The following is an 18108-nucleotide window of genomic DNA, read 5'->3' as shown; positions in this document are numbered from 1 at the left end:
AAGAAGGAATTCTTTCGAAGAGATACCCCCTACAAGCTTACTGGAGATAATTTACTTCCTGCCAGCATATAACAGATAACACGGATGCTAAGCTTTCATTGCAGATTTACTTTGCGTTCTGCTTACTACTTCATGACCAAAGATCTCATTTTCAAACAAGCTTAGAGCTCGGTATGTGGTATATAAGATGCCCATGGTATACTCCAAAATAAATCCTACCATCAAACTGTCTCCTTTTGTCTCTTCACAAGGAAGGCTTCCAGAAAACTGAGCGCTGCCTTAAGATTGTTGACTGCACTGCTTTCCAGGACAGATTTTCCCGCAGTCATTATCATTCTCTCGGGGGCAGAAATGCTGAGATATGGATGTATTCGGGCTCGATGAGCTGCTCTGAAGTTCTTTAAGAAATCAGCATTGAATTTTAGGAATGATAAGAAAACTTACCCGTATGTGATTTTTGATCTTCTCCATCTCAGCCTCAATCTCTTTATGTCCCGCCAGAATTGCCCTCTGCCTGAAGCTATGCTTTCTCAAGGCTATGCTCAAATTTCTTTGAGAAGCATGTATGTATCGCTCAAGTGATTCCTCAGTAAGGTAAGGGTCAATTCCAAGGAAGGCGTCGATGAAATGAAACAATGGTTGTTGATTACCTGAAAGACCATCATACTCGACATCAGTGCCGTCTATGATCTCTCCCGCACCCCACGCCTGAAATCCTTGCACGTAAGGCATCCATAGGCTATGAGGTATCTTAGAGTCGACTAGCGCGCTGCGATATGTATCCAAGGCATGTGGTAGATGTGTTCTGATAACCTTGAGACAGCCAACGCATGCCTCTCTCTGACCTTGTTCGTAATATGTTATAGATTTTATAAGATTATGGTATATTGGTAGTGCCTGATAAGAGCCGGGCTGTTAGTATTACAGTAAATCAGGTGGTACGACTTTCAAACAGACCAGTTGTTCCATAGCGACGAATATATGTGCGAAGTTGTACTCAGCTGATCTGATACTCTCGGTCATGCCGCTATTGATCTCGTAGACAATCTGCCCCTCTGTGCTGAAATTGCAGAGGTAGTTTGACGTGACGTTGCCTCCTTGTGACTTTATGTTGTACCGTCTTTGGATGAAATTCCAGGGAAGGTCAAGCTCAGGAGGAAAGTCAATTAACTTTTCCTCCTGTGCGACCTTCACCACGGGTATCGTGCCCCATCTGAAAAGTCAAGAAAGTACTAACTTGATAGTGCCTTCATACCAAACGTACCTGAAAGCATGGCGTGAGACTGCAATGCACGCATAGAAGCCATTGTATGCTTTTGCTGAGAATACAGAGCAATCCCCTGCCTCAGCAGCCAACAGGATATCCTCCACAGCTGACAAATCAATCTTCTCGTGCAATAGATCTCGCATCTGTGCTCGATACTCAAAACGTCGACTGGAGTGGATTTCCGTGTCAAGTGATACATCTGCCGTGGATAATGATTTTGCAAGCTTGAGATAGATGTCATGGTATGGGCGAAGTGCTGCGGGCCACGCTTTACCGTGAGAGGCTTGAGGAGGCCAGCTGCCTGCACCGTCAAACTCAACCAAATGCTGTAACAGATCAGCGGTCTCATGATACCCTCTCATTGCTTCAAGTTCAGGTAGTATGTTCTCTAGGCTAGATGTGCCTTTTTGTTTCCGAAAGATCAAATTCTTGTAGGATCTGACAATCGAGCAGACAAAGATCAGAGATAGAGTGAGCCAAATGGACCCCATGGCAGTGAGGATTGTCGAGGCCATATACCAGGTCGTGGACATAATTGTCGTGAATGTCCAAGGGATCGGATTATAATCTTCGTTGATTGAATTACACGTCGTCAATAGCCGGCAGCTTTTCAGTGGAAAGTCAAGATCAGTCTTCAGTTTAAGCGAGTAACTGAATTATTATAGTATCTATAGTACATGGCTTAATTCATGAGGTACATGAAAGATTTGTCACGATTAGGGTTTGTGCTGATACTTTGTTGCCCCGCCACCAAAAATATTACCAGGCAAAATCCACTTTTACGACAGTCAAAATTCCGCACATCACGTTGAAATCTGAACCCATACTTGCTAAGTAGGCATATTAGGGTGCTAATTCTACCCGTCCTGGCACATCCATGGATGATTTAGAGTTTACCTCCTTGGGACCTACCTATTGGTTTGAATCTACTATGCAGGAAGATCTGGAAACATGGGTTTATTCATATTTGTAATAAATAACACCCTATGTTACGGACCATCTAAATAAATAGAATATAAGTGTCCAGAAACCTTTCGTAAAACTTTGTTGCGATCCTAGCAATCGCGAACCTTGGAACTACTGAAGAGTTAGAGGTAGCAGATGGGCGACTGAGAGCCAATCAATCATGGCAGACCTTTCCGTTCAGCCCCCAACCTAAGACCATTTGGGCACCTAAGAAGCGCCATGGATTACATAGCAGGGAAAATATAAAGAAAGTCTCATTCGTAAGAAAGACGAGGAATCAAAGGAGAGAGAATGAGATGAAGCAAGAAGTTAGATTTACAGCAGCACTTAATGTCCCAGCCAAAGGTATGCCATTGTCGAAGACTTCGACTGTTTATAGCTGTTGAATACTCGATCAATGCTGAAGTTGAGGTCGAACGCCTTTGACAACCCGCTTTTCCACAGCAGCTCCAGTATTTGCATTTGACTCTTTCGTGTTTGATTAATCGCATCCTGCGTGATCATATTAGCTACGTGGCGCAAGTAGTACATACCGATCGGCGTTGTTCGGTTGCTGGAAGTTGAGATCCATAAACCCCACCTCGTCCACTAGGACCAACACTGCCAGAACTGAATGGCACCATTTTTGGCACGATTCGACTAGCCCGATGAGCGGGTCTGTTGCACATGTTCTATTTCTAGGTCCTCGCAATGAAGATGTGATAGATGTGATATCGGACGCACTAGACAAGAATTAATGGCGTGGCTATGGCGGATGAAGTTTACTAAGAGAAGGCACCACATAAGGCACCATGATTTAATGCCTGAATAACCAGGCAGACTATATCCATCACACCCTATTCAAGCGCTGAGATGAGCATTCGCTTCCAAATATTGAGCCACTCGATGGATTCTCCCCTGTCCAGCCTCTTTTTTCATCGCCCCCTAATGAACATGTTTGCCCCGCGTGGTCTGAAGATCATCGTTGGAGCTTTCCCCACGTTCCCCACCTTCCCCGCGATCCGATTGTTCCGCTTTGCGTACCCAGTGTGATATTCAAGTGACGAAAGCGGGGTTGAAATGACATAAATAAGGTCATCTGTTTGGGAAAATGGGAATCTTATATATTTTGCCTTTGTTCCCTCAAAGAGCATCGACTCGAGATGGCTTTGAACCGTGAAACCACTCAGAGTATTCGGGTTGCTCGTCGGGGTGGAAAGATTGCTCTGGAGGAAGCAGTCGGAAGCCCCCTCTTCGCTGCACACCAAAATTACCCGCCTCGTCCGGTTATCAAAGGCCTGCAGGGCCTGCCATTTAGTCCTGAATTCCTTGCCGACGTTGAGTCCAGATTGGACGATGTGAACCTACGACTGGAATCAATGGATCGGTGTGGTATCCAATATGCCATTCTAAGCCTGACTTCACCTGGAATTGAGGGTGTCAGTGATACCGCAACCGCTATCCGTTTTGCCAAAGAGACGAACGATGCAATCCATCAGAAATACGTCGCATCGCATCCTTCCCGCTTCGGTTTCTTTGCATGTGTGGCAATGCATGACCCAGAAGAAGCTGCCAAGGAGCTTGAAAGGGCCGTGACAGAATTGGGCGCCAAAGGAGTCTTGATTAACGGGTTCACAAACCTCGATGACCGTGATGAAAAGCTACGATACCTTGATGCGCCTGAATGTGAACCATTCTGGGCAATGCTGCACCGTCTCCAAGTTCCTCTATACCTGCACCCTCGACTTCCCCCAACACACCAACAAGTGCTTTATGGCCAGTATCCAAACTTGGTGTCGGCGTCATACGGCTTTGGGGTGGAATGCGCTGGTCATGCTCTCAGAATAATGTGCTCAGGTATCCTGGACAGATATCCCGTGAACATTATTTTAGGTCACTGTGCTGAGGCGCTTCCATTCCTTATTCATCGCGCTGATCAGCGAATGCTTATTGGAACACCTGGAAGCAATGGCAAACACACAAAGACTCTCATGCACTATTTCCAAACTCATTTCTATGCTACATTAGCTGGTGTTCGTCGCCACAGTACGTTGAAAAACACAATTGAAGAACTCGGAGAGTCACGTGTGATGTTCAGTGTTGATTATCCCTATGAAAGCAATGAGGATGCCGCAGACTGGTTTGATTCGCTTGAAATCAACGAAAACTCCAGGGCTGTCATCTCTCACCAAAATGCTATACGGCTTTTTGGACTTAACGATGTGCGGAACAAAGTACCTTCTCGAAATCTGGGTAACCTTTAGCTTAAGCAGTCGGAAATGAGACATTGGATTATGAAACCTTATGCCTTAGCTCTCTTACCATGGAAACATACAGTATAAATGAAGGTATAAGATCTGAGATTTTGAGAATGAAAAAAGTTGAAGGCTCAGCGTCAGGCAAACTGAAAATAAGGACGTCCCAATAAAATCATGACTACGTGTGCCATGCGTTAATATGATCAGGCTCAATTGTATCTCTGTTTTTTGCAAGCCCCTATTTGGATCCGCCTCTCGGAGGCTCAATAATTAGGTTTCCCGGTATTCATATAAGATGGCATTAGAGTTCTTATCATTCCGGCGACCATACCCCGGAGTGAAAGGTTTCGATGCTGAAGAAATTGGTTGACAAAAACACTCACTGAAGCCGGAGTTCCATTGAGAAATGCTTTGAAGCGAGGCACATATATCTGATATCGCGGCTTACTAGATACGATGAGAGGCGGGGGATGTGAGCGCTTGAAGTCAGTTGATGGGGTTGTTGTTGGGAAGATGTCGTGGGGCGAAAGGTACACTGGGTCAGGACCGGATGAATCTTGCCAGTTTGAGCTTAGTACTCGTGGGATGAGAATGAGAATTGCTGCAAATTGCCAATTCATCTCATCTTGCCATGTATCAGAGTCCGTGTGGGCGCAATGGTGCAATAGGTCTGATCCTAGAGAAAGTCTTGGCTCCGGAGTCCAGTATCCGGAGTACACAATGCAATGCATAATTCCTGGGCCACAAGTCATATGATCGAAGATCGTTAGTGATCGTCCCTCTCCGGGGCCGTCTGTACTATAGCGGCTCAAATGTGGAGATTTCTTAGCAAATCTACTATTGATGGCCGGAGAAGATCTGAAGTAATTAATAGGGATTCAACCTCGCGATCAATTGGCGCATCCATGATCTGCTGGTCCACAAGGCGGGTCACAATGGGTATCGTACGGGAGGGCAGACACATCAGGCTCGGTTTATATACCGAAAGTTGTCTAGGTTTCTTTAGTGCGGCTGAGCAAATTTGACCACGCAGTATGGATCGCCCACAGTTTCAAATGACCAGAATGACCCTATCAGGGGGCTAACTACCTTGCGGATCTCTGCGCTATGTACGCATAGCATGAATCCTTCGGAGGTTTTCCGGGCAAACTAGATCGCATTCGGATGGAAAACGGCCGATCGAACAAGCCAAGATCAGAAAGATGATTATGATCGCCATCGGCATCGTGATTAGTAGTTTAAAGTCATAATGGAACAATGCTATTATTTGCATTGTCTCAAATTTGATCCAGTCCTTGGATTTGGACATCTGTGCCCGACTCGCTTGGGTGGGTAGTCATCAAGGGCCGTGCGAACTTTAGGGGGAATGGCACCTATCAACTTTTCACACTATGCTCCTTTAGTTCAATGGTCGGATGAGTACGTAAAACAAAGGTTAAATTAAGGCATTTTAAGTTCAGCAATGTTCTGGATTCACGTTAAAAGGTTTAATTTTAGGGCCCAAAATTGAGAATTCGTGTTTCCCAATTGCAACCAATGGCTCGATCGTGGTGGGTCTTGATGTGAAGTTTAAATGGCGTATGTGGAGTTTCAGCGGGTTACACGGGGTAGGTAAGAGAGGTTCCATACTGATACTCAGAAAGTCAAGTTGTGGGGAAAAAAATTCTAAACCCCCTTTCTTGTCTTGCTGAACATATATAGGCGCGTCTCGCAAACTGCCGCGTTTCTGTTCCGGGGCTTGTGACAACGTGGGAACACTGGTCATTGATATCGTCAATTAATGAGGTCAAATGCGGCAAAATGGTTGATACGAGCTCTAGTCAATTCATCGTGGAGGGCTTCTCCTTGCTAGGAGTATCGATGTTCCTGATCGCGTTACGAATCGTGGCACGATGGGTTATGGTGGGATGGAAGAATTTCCAAGCAGATGATTATTTAATGGTTTTGGCTGGTGTGGGTTCTCATTTTACTGCTGATTATATTGCGAATGCTGACAGGATCTTATGTTGCAGATGGTCTATACAATGGAAACAGTTGCTGCATATGCGGTAGTTGATTGGTATCATGGTCTTGCCAATAGCTCGATGACTGATGAACAACGTGCGAGCCTGTCACCTGATTCCGACGAATACCATTGGCGCGTTGGTGGCTCTAAGGTTCAAGTGATTGGCTGGTCATTATATGTCACAACCTTATGGTTGCTAAAAGTATGCATGTCAGTTTTCTATTCACGCCTTACGTACGTATCAATACACAACATCCTCACTCTCTCTTCCTTCACATCTATCTGACATCTACACTCTAGGGACGGTTTACCCTTTATGCGAATCCGAATCCTTATCTCATACGTATCGATCGCTGTGACCTATGTTGTTGTGCTTGTTGTCATACTTGCAGGCTGTCACCCTATGCACAAGAATTGGCAAATATACCCCAATCCAGGAAGTGTGTTGCCCCCGCTTGTCTTTGTGTTCTGAAAGGCTTCAGTGGATCTTCTTTGCTAACACAACCTTGCTCTTAAGATGGCTGCCAACCAGCTGTTGCCAAGCTACATATCTACTTCACCGTTATCCTGAATGTGATCACGGATATCGAACTCATGAGCATACCTATCCCCGTGAGTCATTACTTTGGAAATTCAAGATCACATTTATCCTAACGCCCGCTTCAAGATGTTGGCGAAGGCCAAGATGCGATGGCGAGAAAAGGCGCGACTTTTGGTTCTTTTCAGTGGAGGACTGTTTGTCATGACGGCTGGAATTCTACGATGCGCTTTAATCTTGACGGTAAGCACAATCCATAAGGACACCACGCCCCTATAGTATGCTAAGATTTCTATTCACAGGGAGGATCCAGAAGTGCCGCAGAAGGCGCTGCCTGGGCTCGACGTGAATCCTTTGTGGCGGTCGCTGTAGGAAACCTTCCTATGATATACCCTCTTGTCCGTCGCCTCGCTCGCAAGGCCGGATTGATTGTTAGTCAAGGCAGCTCCCGGGACTATCCTCGTCAAACGCAATCTCAAAGCGCCCTGCAGTCGCAAATTCGGAAAAAGAGCAGCTATCCACTAGTGTCTCGGAAGAATAACGAGTGGAGCGCGCTTGATGATGAACTTGTTAGTCTCGATACCGGCCGAACGGAGCCTGCCACACATGTTACAGCAAAAAGTGATTGGGACAAGCACGATGTGAAAGACCAAGGCCCTGGAATTCAAGTGGTCTCGGAGACGATAATTGAGAGGACATAGGAGATCCTGTTGAACAGGGAGGCATATACACAGCCGGCTCTCTTTACTATACACCTCTTATGTAAAAAATGTAATATTAATTAGGTCTTGGAGTCTCAAAAAAGGGCCATTTTACCTACAACCGCTGGCCATGTAATTTAAGATGGCGGATAGTGAAAATCCACTCGACTAGCTTAAATGGACCCGAAATTAATGATTCAAGGCAAAATGCTTCAAGATATTTTGGTGGGCGCATCGCATCACGAGTGCCAAAGTAAGACTCCGCATATGGACGGTGACTTCGGGCCAGAACATTCTCCGACGGGATCCCCCCGCCACACTCGTGTCAGCAATGATTTCCTATAAAGCCAGTAAAACTTACCTGTTAAAATAATGCAGAACTAATCATTCTACCAATAAACTACTCTTGATTGGTAAAACATCCCGATGTCCCACTTTTACCCCACAGCCGAGTACGCCGAGGACCAACCTTTGGCGCGAACTATTCTCGCCACCCATGTCGCCAGCCGTGGCTTTCAGCTTGGTACAACGCTTGGCTTAATAAGTTACACTATTGAATCTGCGTTCAAACGTCGATCTATGACCATGCCTCTTCTCCTTCGGTCGGCGGGTGCCGGGAGCATAATCGGCGCCGGATTATCAACAGTGGGGATGGTTGCCAGAATGTGGGGTCGAGAGGATATTGAGTGGAGTGATCGCAGTTGGCGACTGCGATACAATACAGGGCAGATGGCAATTGACAATTGGAGTGAACCGGGAGCGATCATGGGAGCTCTTGCAGTAGCTTTCCGGAGGCCACTGGTAGCCATGTCAGGGGGTTGGCGTGGAGTCGCTGGTGGGGCTGGCATAGGATCCTTGGTTGGAGTGATTGGTTGTATCTGTTTCACTGAGGGATTTCAGCATAAAAGTAAATAACACAAAGTCTCCCTCTGTTTTCTTTTTACTCCGGTGGATCCAAACAAAATCAATCCACACGCGCAAGCAGTACAAGAGCGGCTTTGTTCCAAAGTTTTATACATGAAAGTGGGAGCGAGAGCTTAGATACAAGCGCTTCGTATTGCCAATACTGACCCTCGGTGGTATCATAGGCAGGACATGTCTGTTAGGACGAAGCCACACGCATTATTAATGTTCACGGCTAAGCATATTGAGTATCTTCGTATCTTTTTTGAGGCCTATTTAATATTGTTATGACTCAAAGTATAAGCAGGCCTATGTTCAAAGTCATGTAGGTTCGAATATTTATACGGACGTACAGATGGAGCGTATAGAATGTATGTGGTAGTAATATGTGGTATGGAGAAAAAAGAAGTCTTAGTTGCTCTAGGTGGAGGGATATAGTATGATATTGGTCGCCTAACCTAACAATAATGTTAGATTCGCTGTAGCTAGCCCGCTATGTGGGAGTCACAAGTAGGGCAATAGAGCTGATGCAGTTGCGCAGAGCACTCAAAGTACGATCAATCAACTCGTCAGTATGAGCGATATTCAACATCAGAAACCCACGACGACCGATCATGATTCCCATATGCAAAAGAGAGAAATATAAGCAGTCACGCAAAACTCCTATCTGATCATTTGGGAAATACATGCCAACGCAGCTTCCAAACCCAATCATCACCAATTCGCTGCTAAATCCGGCTTCACGGATAATCTGATTTCCCCCTGTCGTAGTCGATCGCCTAAATTGTTGATGCGTTGGATCTCTTCGGGAGTCACAATTTCCGCAGCCGCAAGGGCTGCACTCATGGTGAAGATGTTATTGTTGAATGTGCCCGAGTGCTGCAGCGGACTATCATTGTGAGGTTTGGCCGGATCGAACAGGCTCATGATAGCATCACGACCGCCGAACGCACCAAACGACAGACCGCCGCCAAGGTATTTTCCTAGCGTGGTCATGTCTGGTTTAATCCCAAAGTGACCTTGCAGACCATTATAGTGTAGTCTGGAAGTAACAACTTCGTCGAAGATGAGCACTGCACCGGTCTTGTCTGCGGCCGATCGAAGGAAGGCCAGGAATTCTTTGGATGCAAGTTGCATTCCGCCGGCGGATTGCATTGGCTCTACCAGAATGACTGCCAGATCAGGGCTAATCAGTGGCTCAGTCGCCTCGATGTTGTTGAATTTACCGATGATGAACTCGTGAGGTATGTTGGTCGTATTACCGGTGGTGCCGAAGCTCAGAACTCCACCATGATAACCGTTCTGAAATACGAGGACCTGTATGGCATTTTTTAATATTGACTCTTTCATACTGGACGCTCATTCATGGAATAGGCCACATTTGATGACAAACATACCTTTGACTTTCTTGTAAAAGCCTTAGCAGCTGCAATGGCGTAAATATTTGCTTCGGTTCCAGAGTTACAGTAACGAACTCGCTCAATGCTGTTAAAACGCTGCTGAAGTTTATACGCGAGATCTGTTTCTTTCTGGGTAATCGCTCCTAGGCTGAATCCAAATTTCAAGGCCCCATCGATGGCTCGAGCGATCGTCGGATGAGAATGACCAAAAAGGCAAGCAGAGAAATCAGAAACAAAGTCCACATACTCTTTGCCGTCAATTGACGTGATGAAAGCGTCATGAGCAGACTGGGTACACAGTGGGAATGGCACCGCATATAAGACTGAGCGGGTATTGCCGCCGGGAAGTATCCGTCTAGCTTTGTCAAAAGCTTCTTGGGAGTGAGGATTTGAAGATATATAATCTTCAGTCAGCTCTTGATGATGGGTGGCCAGTAAGGCGTCCCATTTGGCCGGAGTTGATTCACTTGACATTTTTGAAACGTCACTGCACCTGAATTTGAAGTTTGTAGTTGTCTTAGTACTTATAGATAGACCAGAGTATTATCTTCTAAAATATGGTTGTGCAAGAGTGGGTCCGGACATTCGGATACTCGGACAGTCCGATATCTGGTCATAAATTAACGAATGTGTATTTTTGCCGCCTTCCCGAATCTCGGTGTCTCCGCTACAATTCGATGGGTTTAGGGAAGGCCTGATAGCAATTGTGTATCAGTTTGATTTCCGCCAGCTGCGCCGAGCCGTTATCTGGCTTCTCCTATCTCCTCATAGAGCTAATACTCTGCTTCCCCAGTTTTCGCTGCTCCACTTTATAAGTGGAGACCCCGCAACAGGAAACTCACAGAAAGATAGATTCTGATATTTCAAGGCTTACTTGGACTTTCCCTTACTTTTTGCCTTCCTTATTTTCTGCCATGGACTCCACGAAAGACTGCTCGAAAAAGGCCACTTCAGCTACTGGTGCAGAATTGAGCAAAGCGGACGATTATATCGATAACGGGGTTATCCAGGATCTCGGCTATCAGCAATCATACAGGCGGGTATTGAAGACAATCGCCAGTGTATGCTTGGTCATTGCTTTGACAACGTATACAAACCACGTGCCTGAATATGTAAAATTTGCTCATGTTTTGATAGCCCATTGTCTGCCATATTGGTATCTGCATTTTACCAAGTGTCCTATGGAGGGTATTTTGGTCTCACGTGGTATGGGCATGATTCCGCATCTGTGACATTGTCTAATACTGATTCAGACTAAAGGGGGTGGATCATTCCCAGTATAGTCCTCTTCCCGCAGGTCCTAGCCATCTCAGAGCTATGCTCCTCCATGCCGGTGAACGGGGCCATGTACTGGTGGACTGCAGCTCTGGCACCTGAATCATGGTCGCGATGCTTGGGTTTCATTTCGGGTTGGATTAACTTGTTTGGCCTTTTCACTGGAGTTGCCAGTTTTGCATATGCTGTTGCCTCCGGCCTTGCGTATTCAATCCTGATTGCGAGACCCGACTGGTCTTGCACAAACCCTATGATTATGGCAATGGCTCTGGGTGTCGTCGTGTTCTGGGTCGTCTCAATGATGCTACGACTTGAGAATGTTACTCTCGCTTATATGATTTGTGGTACGTGATTCAGTCGAAACTGTCAGACGTGCTCGGGTACTAATCTACTTTACTTTAGCTGTTGTTATCCTCTGCCATGTGATCCTTTTTCTCATCGCTCTGCCGGTGTCACATGCCGTTCAAGGCATGCCCTTTCCTTCTGCTAGGGTTGTGTTTGGAAGCTATCAGAACTATACAGATTGGGAGCCTGCTGTTGCCGTTCCGTTCACCTGGTTCTGTGCAGCCTGGGTGAATTCAATCTGGATGGCACCAGCGTTTGTTGTGGAAGAGACTCATAGTCCTCGAACAAGTGCCCCCAAAGCCATGATCGGATCCTACATTTCGACATGTGTCATGGGTCTGTTTGTGACAATCATAAGCGCCTTTTGCATCGCAGATATGGACAGCATTGCTATGGATCCATCGTAAGTCCCCAAATCTGTTCTTATTCGCTCGCCAAGCCCGGAAAACTAAAAGCTACTCTACAGAGGTTACCCACTCTATCAAGTCCTCATTGATCACTGGGGCCAGCAGAAAAGTGCTGCTTTCCTCCTATTCATAGCTCCATTCAGCACCTTCGGGGGCAGCGGCATGCTTCTAACTTATGGAACCCAAATCGCTGCTTTTGCGCGGGATGGAGGCCTCCCTTTTGCGAAACACCTCACATACGTGAACCAGCGTCTCAGTCTTCCTATTAACGCAGTCCTAGTCCTAGCAGCCGGGACGTCTCTCATTCTCCTGATTTCCCTCTCAACGTCAGCCAAAGAAATTATTTACTCTCTCACCGTACTCTGCGGTCTCATCAATGCTGCAATACCGGTCGGATTGCGCCTGTTCGCGGGTGATCGCTGGGTTCCAGGCCCCTGGAACTATGGCAGATGGAGTAAGCCAATACATGCACTGGCTCTCATTTCCCAGCTTTACTTCATCATCATGGAGTCTTTTCCGCTCTACAAGAGCTGGGACATTAACACTTTCAATTACAATTGGGCAGTTACTGTGTCAATTATCATTATATCTTGCTTGCTTTATGTTACATGGGGAAAGAAATTTCCAGGTATTCCTCTGGAAGCACTTCACCGGTCGACTGCGGAAGATAATTAAATTAGTGCAAGTTGCTTGGCTTACAAATCTGAATAATTTTCCATCTTGGTTTTCATATCAACCTGAAGTCGTTTCCCGATCACAGAGAGCGACCGACAGATAGGGAACCAAACCATCATTGGGAGTATTATCATTGGACCCGGGTCAGGTTGACAGCAAAAAGCCTATAAGCTAGCACAGACTCAGGATTGTGCAGAAATTAGTCATGGCAGTCAATCATCAAACTGAGAAAGTGATGGGTTTGCTACCTGATACGACCTTCTGGAGCGCATATTCCAGAAGAGCTGGTGGAGGGAAAGCACAAAGCGACAATCAACTACGTTTGAGCCATCTGGAGGAACAACAGGAAGAAGATAGAAGACGGAGAAAGATCTGGAGGACTGCGTCACTCATCGCTATCTCCAAATGATGGGCAGGAAACAGTGGACCTCGTTATGAAGAGAAATGTTCCAAGATTTTACTTCACGAAAAGCAGGTGGAAGAGTTTTGAATGAGAATAATTTGTATGCCAACCCACATGACACAACAGCTCAAAAGAATTACGTATCACATACTGGTTAATTATCACCAGGTGTTTCGTCAGGTAGCAAGTAGCTAGCAGAATGCACCGAATTCTCGACCGTGAGACTTCGCTCCATCCTCTGCTGAGACAGCAAAAATACCTCAGGCAGCCACTGGGGCGGTTCTTTCTCTTGAATCATCTTCTTCATCACTTCGCCCATGCGCCAGCACATACACATTCCACCTCCGTTATAACCCGCTGCAATCCACTCCCCATCCCCCGACCGACCAGTCTGTTTCCCCGAAAGCCGACCGACCACAGGCATATGATCTGAAGTCATCCCCTGCACTCCCGTCCATTCACTGACAAGGTCTTCTGAACCTGGCTCAGTATTGAGAAACTCATGAAGCGTTGACTGAAGATAAGCAGTCGATCTCGCGTTAAGCGCCGCATCATTGGCACTGATAACCTCCGCTGCGGTGCTGTAGCCCCCGCCAATGAAGTAATGTCCCGATTTTGAATTCTGTTGCATATACAAGAGCTCCGTGGTTTTAGCACCGGATTGAGGATCGTGCGTTGGCTTTTGGAGTATCGCCCAGCATCTTGACTCGCGTCGGCGCACATGAAGGTCTTGTACGGTCATCGATTCGAGGCAGGGAAAGATGAGACCGCGGAGTCCGGGAAGTAGATGACTGGAATATCCGTTTGTGCAGTGGATCACTTTCGAGGCTCGCAGCTGGCCGCGGGGGGTTTCGATGATGTATGGATGAGATGGGACACTGGGATCATATTCAATTTTCAGTGCCGGCGTGTTCGCTTCAATTGTTAATCTAGACGAGAATTCCTTGAATAGGGCTTCCCAGACTTTCATGATGAATCTGTATGGCCAGAGCGAATATCCCGAAAAGAGAATAGCCCCTACCACACCATGGATATCGTAGTCCTGAGCTAGTCAGCTGGGTTTTATCTAAACTTGAAAGCATCCCCAGGAATTCACTGACCTTTGCTGCTTCCTCACCAGTGATAATAGAATAAGAGCTACCATATTGAGGCAGATCACTCTGGTACTGACTTACACTCTTTTTGGCGGCTTCAAACAGCTCACTGTCTCTGAAAGAGTGAACTCTTGTCACACTGCGCAGCTCCGATTCCTCAGCAGCGTATTCCTCCACTGCTTTACGTGTCTCTTGAATTGTGTCGATGGTGAATTCGACTATCTTGAGCGCCAAGTCTTTTCCGTATATCGATTTCAACTTCCCATAGATAATACCCCCATAGGTCAATAAGTTACCACCATTACGACCTGTGGCACCGGAGCATAGTGTCCGTGCTTCAAGGACTGTGATCCTCTGCGAGATTTGGGCCGGATCTTGGAGCAATGACTTCGTAACACTAGTTCCAGTGATACCTGAACCGATGACGACAATATCAGTTTGTTCTGGAAGGGCTTCGGACTGGACTGAAGCCAGATGGTGTTTAACATGAAGCCAATACGGCTCGGTCGCTCCATGTCTGGGAATACCGGGGTCGGCTTGGAGAAGGTCCTTGAGCTGTGACACTGCATGAAATTGTCAAATGGTCTGTTCGAATGAGACAAAGACAAATACTCACTTGTAATTTTATGCACAGTCCTGCTTGGTTTTGTTGTGGCTCTTGTTCTTCTCATTGAACGTCCGGGAATCCGCAGGCCCATAAGACTTATAGGTAAATAAACCCCTAGGAACTTATTGGGTACCTGTCGATATTGCGGGTAGATGGAGGAAAGAGCAATCGTACTTGCCAGTGGGGTAATCTGTCCCTGTTTCCAAAGGCAAGACTCGGGGGCTTGCGTAAACCATGGGGTGACTTGGCCTTGTTCGGAGTGTCCGAAAGCCCAGCCAACACACACAAACCACTTAATTTACGGGAGTAGGCCACCCGCTAAATCCCCGCGCGACTCCACTCAAACATTGCTTGACCGAGCGCGCAGTTACAGATGATCTTTTAGTGGGGGCCCAGAGATAGGAAGTATCTATATGTTTGTGACGATAACATTACCGATCCGAAAGCCAAGATTAAACCTTCAATCTTTTCAATGGGGTTTTCTTCTGAGGACACGGGGTCTTATCTGCATAGCGCTCCGAGACCTGACGTATATGAAGACTTTGTTGAAATGACTAAATGCACATTCCTGAATCTGCTGGTAAGAAAAAGCGAAACATTTGAAGTTACTCGGTATGGCCCTGATCGTCGTCCGACAGCTCAACCTAAATGTGTCGTGCTTACTAGACGGTGAATTTAACCCGCAATAAGACTAAGCTGAATAGTACATGGTATGGATATCTTGAGGAGAAATCATGGCTGTGTGCGTGATAGTTGGCTATGGATCGAGAAAAGTTCAACCTAATCACAAGAATCGACTCTGTAGCTATGAAAGATAACAGCGTAGTGGCATATTTTATATTGAGCATGCCGCATACTTGATGGGGCCTTTATTGAGATAAGCAAAGTAGTCGAAATGCAGAAGTCAATGGGCTGCGAGACAAATTACTTCGGAAAAATCGATATAGCCTCCCAGCAATGTCTGTAGAATAGTCTTCGAACACCAATATCTAGGTGAATCAGTTATAATATTTATACTCTGACTTTAGAAGATCTGCATGACTATAACAAGGATGACCGGCTACCTAACTTCGAAATGTTATCACGTGCCAAACTGGCGCGTGGAAAATACCCTTTGAGATCCTGTAAACTAGCCTCGGTGACAAGTCTGTGTTTGAGACGTTCTTCGGATAAAACGAACGACTTGGGTAGCCAGCCACTGACATCTTCGCCTAGGATCATCTTGGCCACTCCTTTGCCTGCACGCCAGGCATAGCACATTCCCATACCATTGAATCCAGCTGAAATCCACTCCCCTTCATGCCTAGCACTCACTGTGCTAGGGATGCGACCAACAAGTGGAAGTTTATCAGCGGTATACCCCATAACCCCTGCCCATTCACTGACAGTATGACGTGACTGTGGGTCTTGTCCTAGCAGAGATGTGAGCTTTGACTCTAGATGCTTCGTGGCGCTTTTGACAGGCTGGGTATCATCGGTGTTGATACTCTGATCTGGTGTCGTCCGCTCTCCGCCGAAGAAGAAATATCCCGAATTAGCATTTTGCTGTAGGTAATATGTCCCGGGGATAGTGGTGCCAGACGCAGGGTCGTAGCGGGGCTTATGGTGATGGCTCCAGGTGTACCGGTCACCCTGATTGGAGATCTCGCTTTTGAAGTTCTGGACTGTCATTGACCCTCGATAAGGATATAACCGACCGCGAAGCTCGGGTATAAGATGCCCCGCGTAACCATTGGTGGCATGGACAACATGTGTAGTTTGAATTGAGCCTCGTGGAGTTGTCACTACATAGGGATGGGTTGACTTTGGAAAGGTATCATCAACCGCTATGGACAACGCGGGGGTATTTGTTTCCAAGTAAAATCTTGATGGGTAGTGGCCGACTAGTCGCTCAAAAACTTTGCTCACAAGTTTGTAAGGCCATATGGCATGAGCAGGGAACAATAAAGCACCCGTTGCTCCTTGAATACCGTGGTCCTAGGCTACGTTAGCTCATTCAGGGTGCGTGATTTGCACGGGACGGTGTCTACCATCGCTGCTTTTTCTGGACCAATAAACCTGTACACTTTGTCCATCATCGGTCTTTCGGCTGAAAATTCCGCAACACTTTTTTTAGTAGACAGCAAAGTGTCCTCGTCTCCAAAGGTCTTAACACGAGTAACAGGTCGGTATTCGACATCTTTCTCCCAGCCATTCTGCCGCACAAGCTCTACTAAATCATCCAAGGTGCTGAAGGTAAAATCAATAATCTTGAGGGCCTCCTCTACTCCAAACTCTTCCTTCAATATTGCAAAATCGGCCCCTCCGTAAGCGACTATGTGGCCGCCATTCCGACCAGTGGCACCCGAACATAGTGAACGCGCCTCGAGCAGGGTTACACTGATGGTAGGGTCGCTCTCCAGCAATGTGTGTGCTACACTTGCGCCAGTAATTCCGGAGCCAATCACAATAACATCGACTGTTGAATGCAAGCTAGGGGACTGGTGTTGTGCGAGAGCGCACGGCATGTGAAGCCAGTACGGTGGTTTTGTGAAAGGTCGTGGCAGGCCAGGATCTGATGTTATCAGACTATACAAGGTGCGCTCTGGCCATCATGTCAGATTTATCGAGTATGATAGAAAACATTTTCTCTTACTTTGATTGTCCGGAGCGGACATGGTGCTTCCTCCAGTGTAAGGTTGTTTTATGGTAAAAATGCCCATATGTACCCGCGGTATCTGTGATAGTTATAAGGCTGACTGAATCCAATGAATCGGAATTGAGGGGCATAATGAGAGACGGAGGGGATTAATGAAAGGATGATGGGTCTACTCTCATTTGTTACGTTGGAGCTGATGGGTCCAGATACGGAAAAAACATGGGGAAACAGCCCAAATCCCGGCAAATGACGTGAATGGGCTCGGGCGAGACACTCTGCCGAGAAAGCACCTCGGCTTCCAGAGATATGGAGTGAAGCTTTCGGACAGACCTCAATCGACAGATGTCAGAAAGATGGTGGTCTGAATAGTTTTTAGCAAGATCCGCCGGGCTGAGAAGGAAGCATCGGTACCACCGTCTTTTTCCAACGTGCCGAGATGTACCCTCGGACAGTCCGAAGCTCCGAAACAACTAATGTTCACGAAATTTTAATCCAAATCAAATGGGATAGGAACTTCGGGCGCGAGACACATCGACCTCGAAGTCTCCTGAAATGACCGATAGACCTCGCGGCAGCACTCCGTGGGATCAGAGATATATTAAAGGAGATTTCGGTCTCACAATGTGTCGTTCAAATTTCTTTTATAA

General features: G+C 46.6%; 8 protein-coding genes across 8 annotated transcripts; 4 read left to right on the top strand and 4 right to left on the bottom strand.

The window, feature by feature from the left end:
- Positions 1–221: 221 nt before the first annotated feature.
- Positions 222–1800, bottom strand: N7503_003335 (uncharacterized protein; the record flags this gene model as incomplete). The annotated part of the gene is made up of 4 exons (XM_057062882.1): positions 222–398; positions 445–897; positions 958–1213; positions 1265–1800. 4 exons carry the CDS (start codon positions 1798–1800, stop codon positions 222–224), a joined length of 1422 nt encoding a protein of 473 aa, XP_056923797.1.
- A 1575-nt stretch (positions 1801–3375) lies between these two features.
- Positions 3376–4476, top strand: N7503_003334 (amidohydrolase family protein; the record flags this gene model as incomplete). Its single annotated transcript, XM_057062881.1, has 1 exon — positions 3376–4476. The coding sequence occupies one exon, from the start codon at positions 3376–3378 to the stop codon at positions 4474–4476; it is 1101 nt and encodes a 366-aa protein (XP_056923796.1).
- A 1695-nt stretch (positions 4477–6171) lies between these two features.
- Positions 6172–7714, top strand: N7503_003333 (uncharacterized protein; the record flags this gene model as incomplete). The annotated part of the gene is made up of 6 exons (XM_057062880.1): positions 6172–6423; positions 6483–6709; positions 6776–6915; positions 6993–7087; positions 7143–7256; positions 7316–7714. Coding segments are annotated over 6 exons (1227 nt in total), but the record flags the coding sequence as incomplete, so codon positions are not given.
- Positions 7715–8140: 426 nt separating this feature from the next.
- Positions 8141–8629, top strand: N7503_003332 (uncharacterized protein; the record flags this gene model as incomplete). The annotated part of the gene is made up of 1 exon (XM_057062879.1): positions 8141–8629. The coding sequence occupies one exon, from the start codon at positions 8141–8143 to the stop codon at positions 8627–8629; it is 489 nt and encodes a 162-aa protein (XP_056923794.1).
- Positions 8630–9331: 702 nt separating this feature from the next.
- Positions 9332–10491, bottom strand: N7503_003331 (acetylornithine aminotransferase; the record flags this gene model as incomplete). Its single annotated transcript, XM_057062878.1, has 2 exons — positions 9332–9934; positions 10015–10491. 2 exons carry the CDS (start codon positions 10489–10491, stop codon positions 9332–9334), a joined length of 1080 nt encoding a protein of 359 aa, XP_056923793.1.
- A 440-nt stretch (positions 10492–10931) lies between these two features.
- Positions 10932–12719, top strand: N7503_003330 (uncharacterized protein; the record flags this gene model as incomplete). Its single annotated transcript, XM_057062877.1, has 5 exons — positions 10932–11104; positions 11155–11223; positions 11278–11636; positions 11695–12040; positions 12104–12719. 5 exons carry the CDS (start codon positions 10932–10934, stop codon positions 12717–12719), a joined length of 1563 nt encoding a protein of 520 aa, XP_056923792.1.
- Positions 12720–13276: 557 nt separating this feature from the next.
- On the bottom strand, positions 13277–14887 carry N7503_003329 (NAD(P)/FAD-dependent oxidoreductase; the record flags this gene model as incomplete). Its single annotated transcript, XM_057062876.1, has 3 exons — positions 13277–14164; positions 14223–14779; positions 14833–14887. 3 exons carry the CDS (start codon positions 14885–14887, stop codon positions 13277–13279), a joined length of 1500 nt encoding a protein of 499 aa, XP_056923791.1.
- A 996-nt stretch (positions 14888–15883) lies between these two features.
- N7503_003328 (NAD(P)/FAD-dependent oxidoreductase) lies at positions 15884–17480 on the bottom strand (the record flags this gene model as incomplete). The annotated part of the gene is made up of 4 exons (XM_057062875.1): positions 15884–15887; positions 15935–16800; positions 16854–17407; positions 17459–17480. The coding sequence occupies 4 exons, from the start codon at positions 17478–17480 to the stop codon at positions 15884–15886; spliced, it is 1446 nt and encodes a 481-aa protein (XP_056923790.1).
- Positions 17481–18108: the final 628 nt, after the last annotated feature.

The sequence above is a fragment of the Penicillium pulvis genome, assembly GCF_028828015.1.
Source record: "Penicillium pulvis strain IBT 33274 chromosome Unknown contig_1_segment0_segment0, whole genome shotgun sequence".
Classification (NCBI taxonomy): Eukaryota; Fungi; Ascomycota; class Eurotiomycetes; order Eurotiales; family Aspergillaceae; genus Penicillium; species Penicillium pulvis.
Note: the sequence above shows the minus strand (reverse complement) of the source record. Positions and strands in the feature narration are given on the sequence as shown.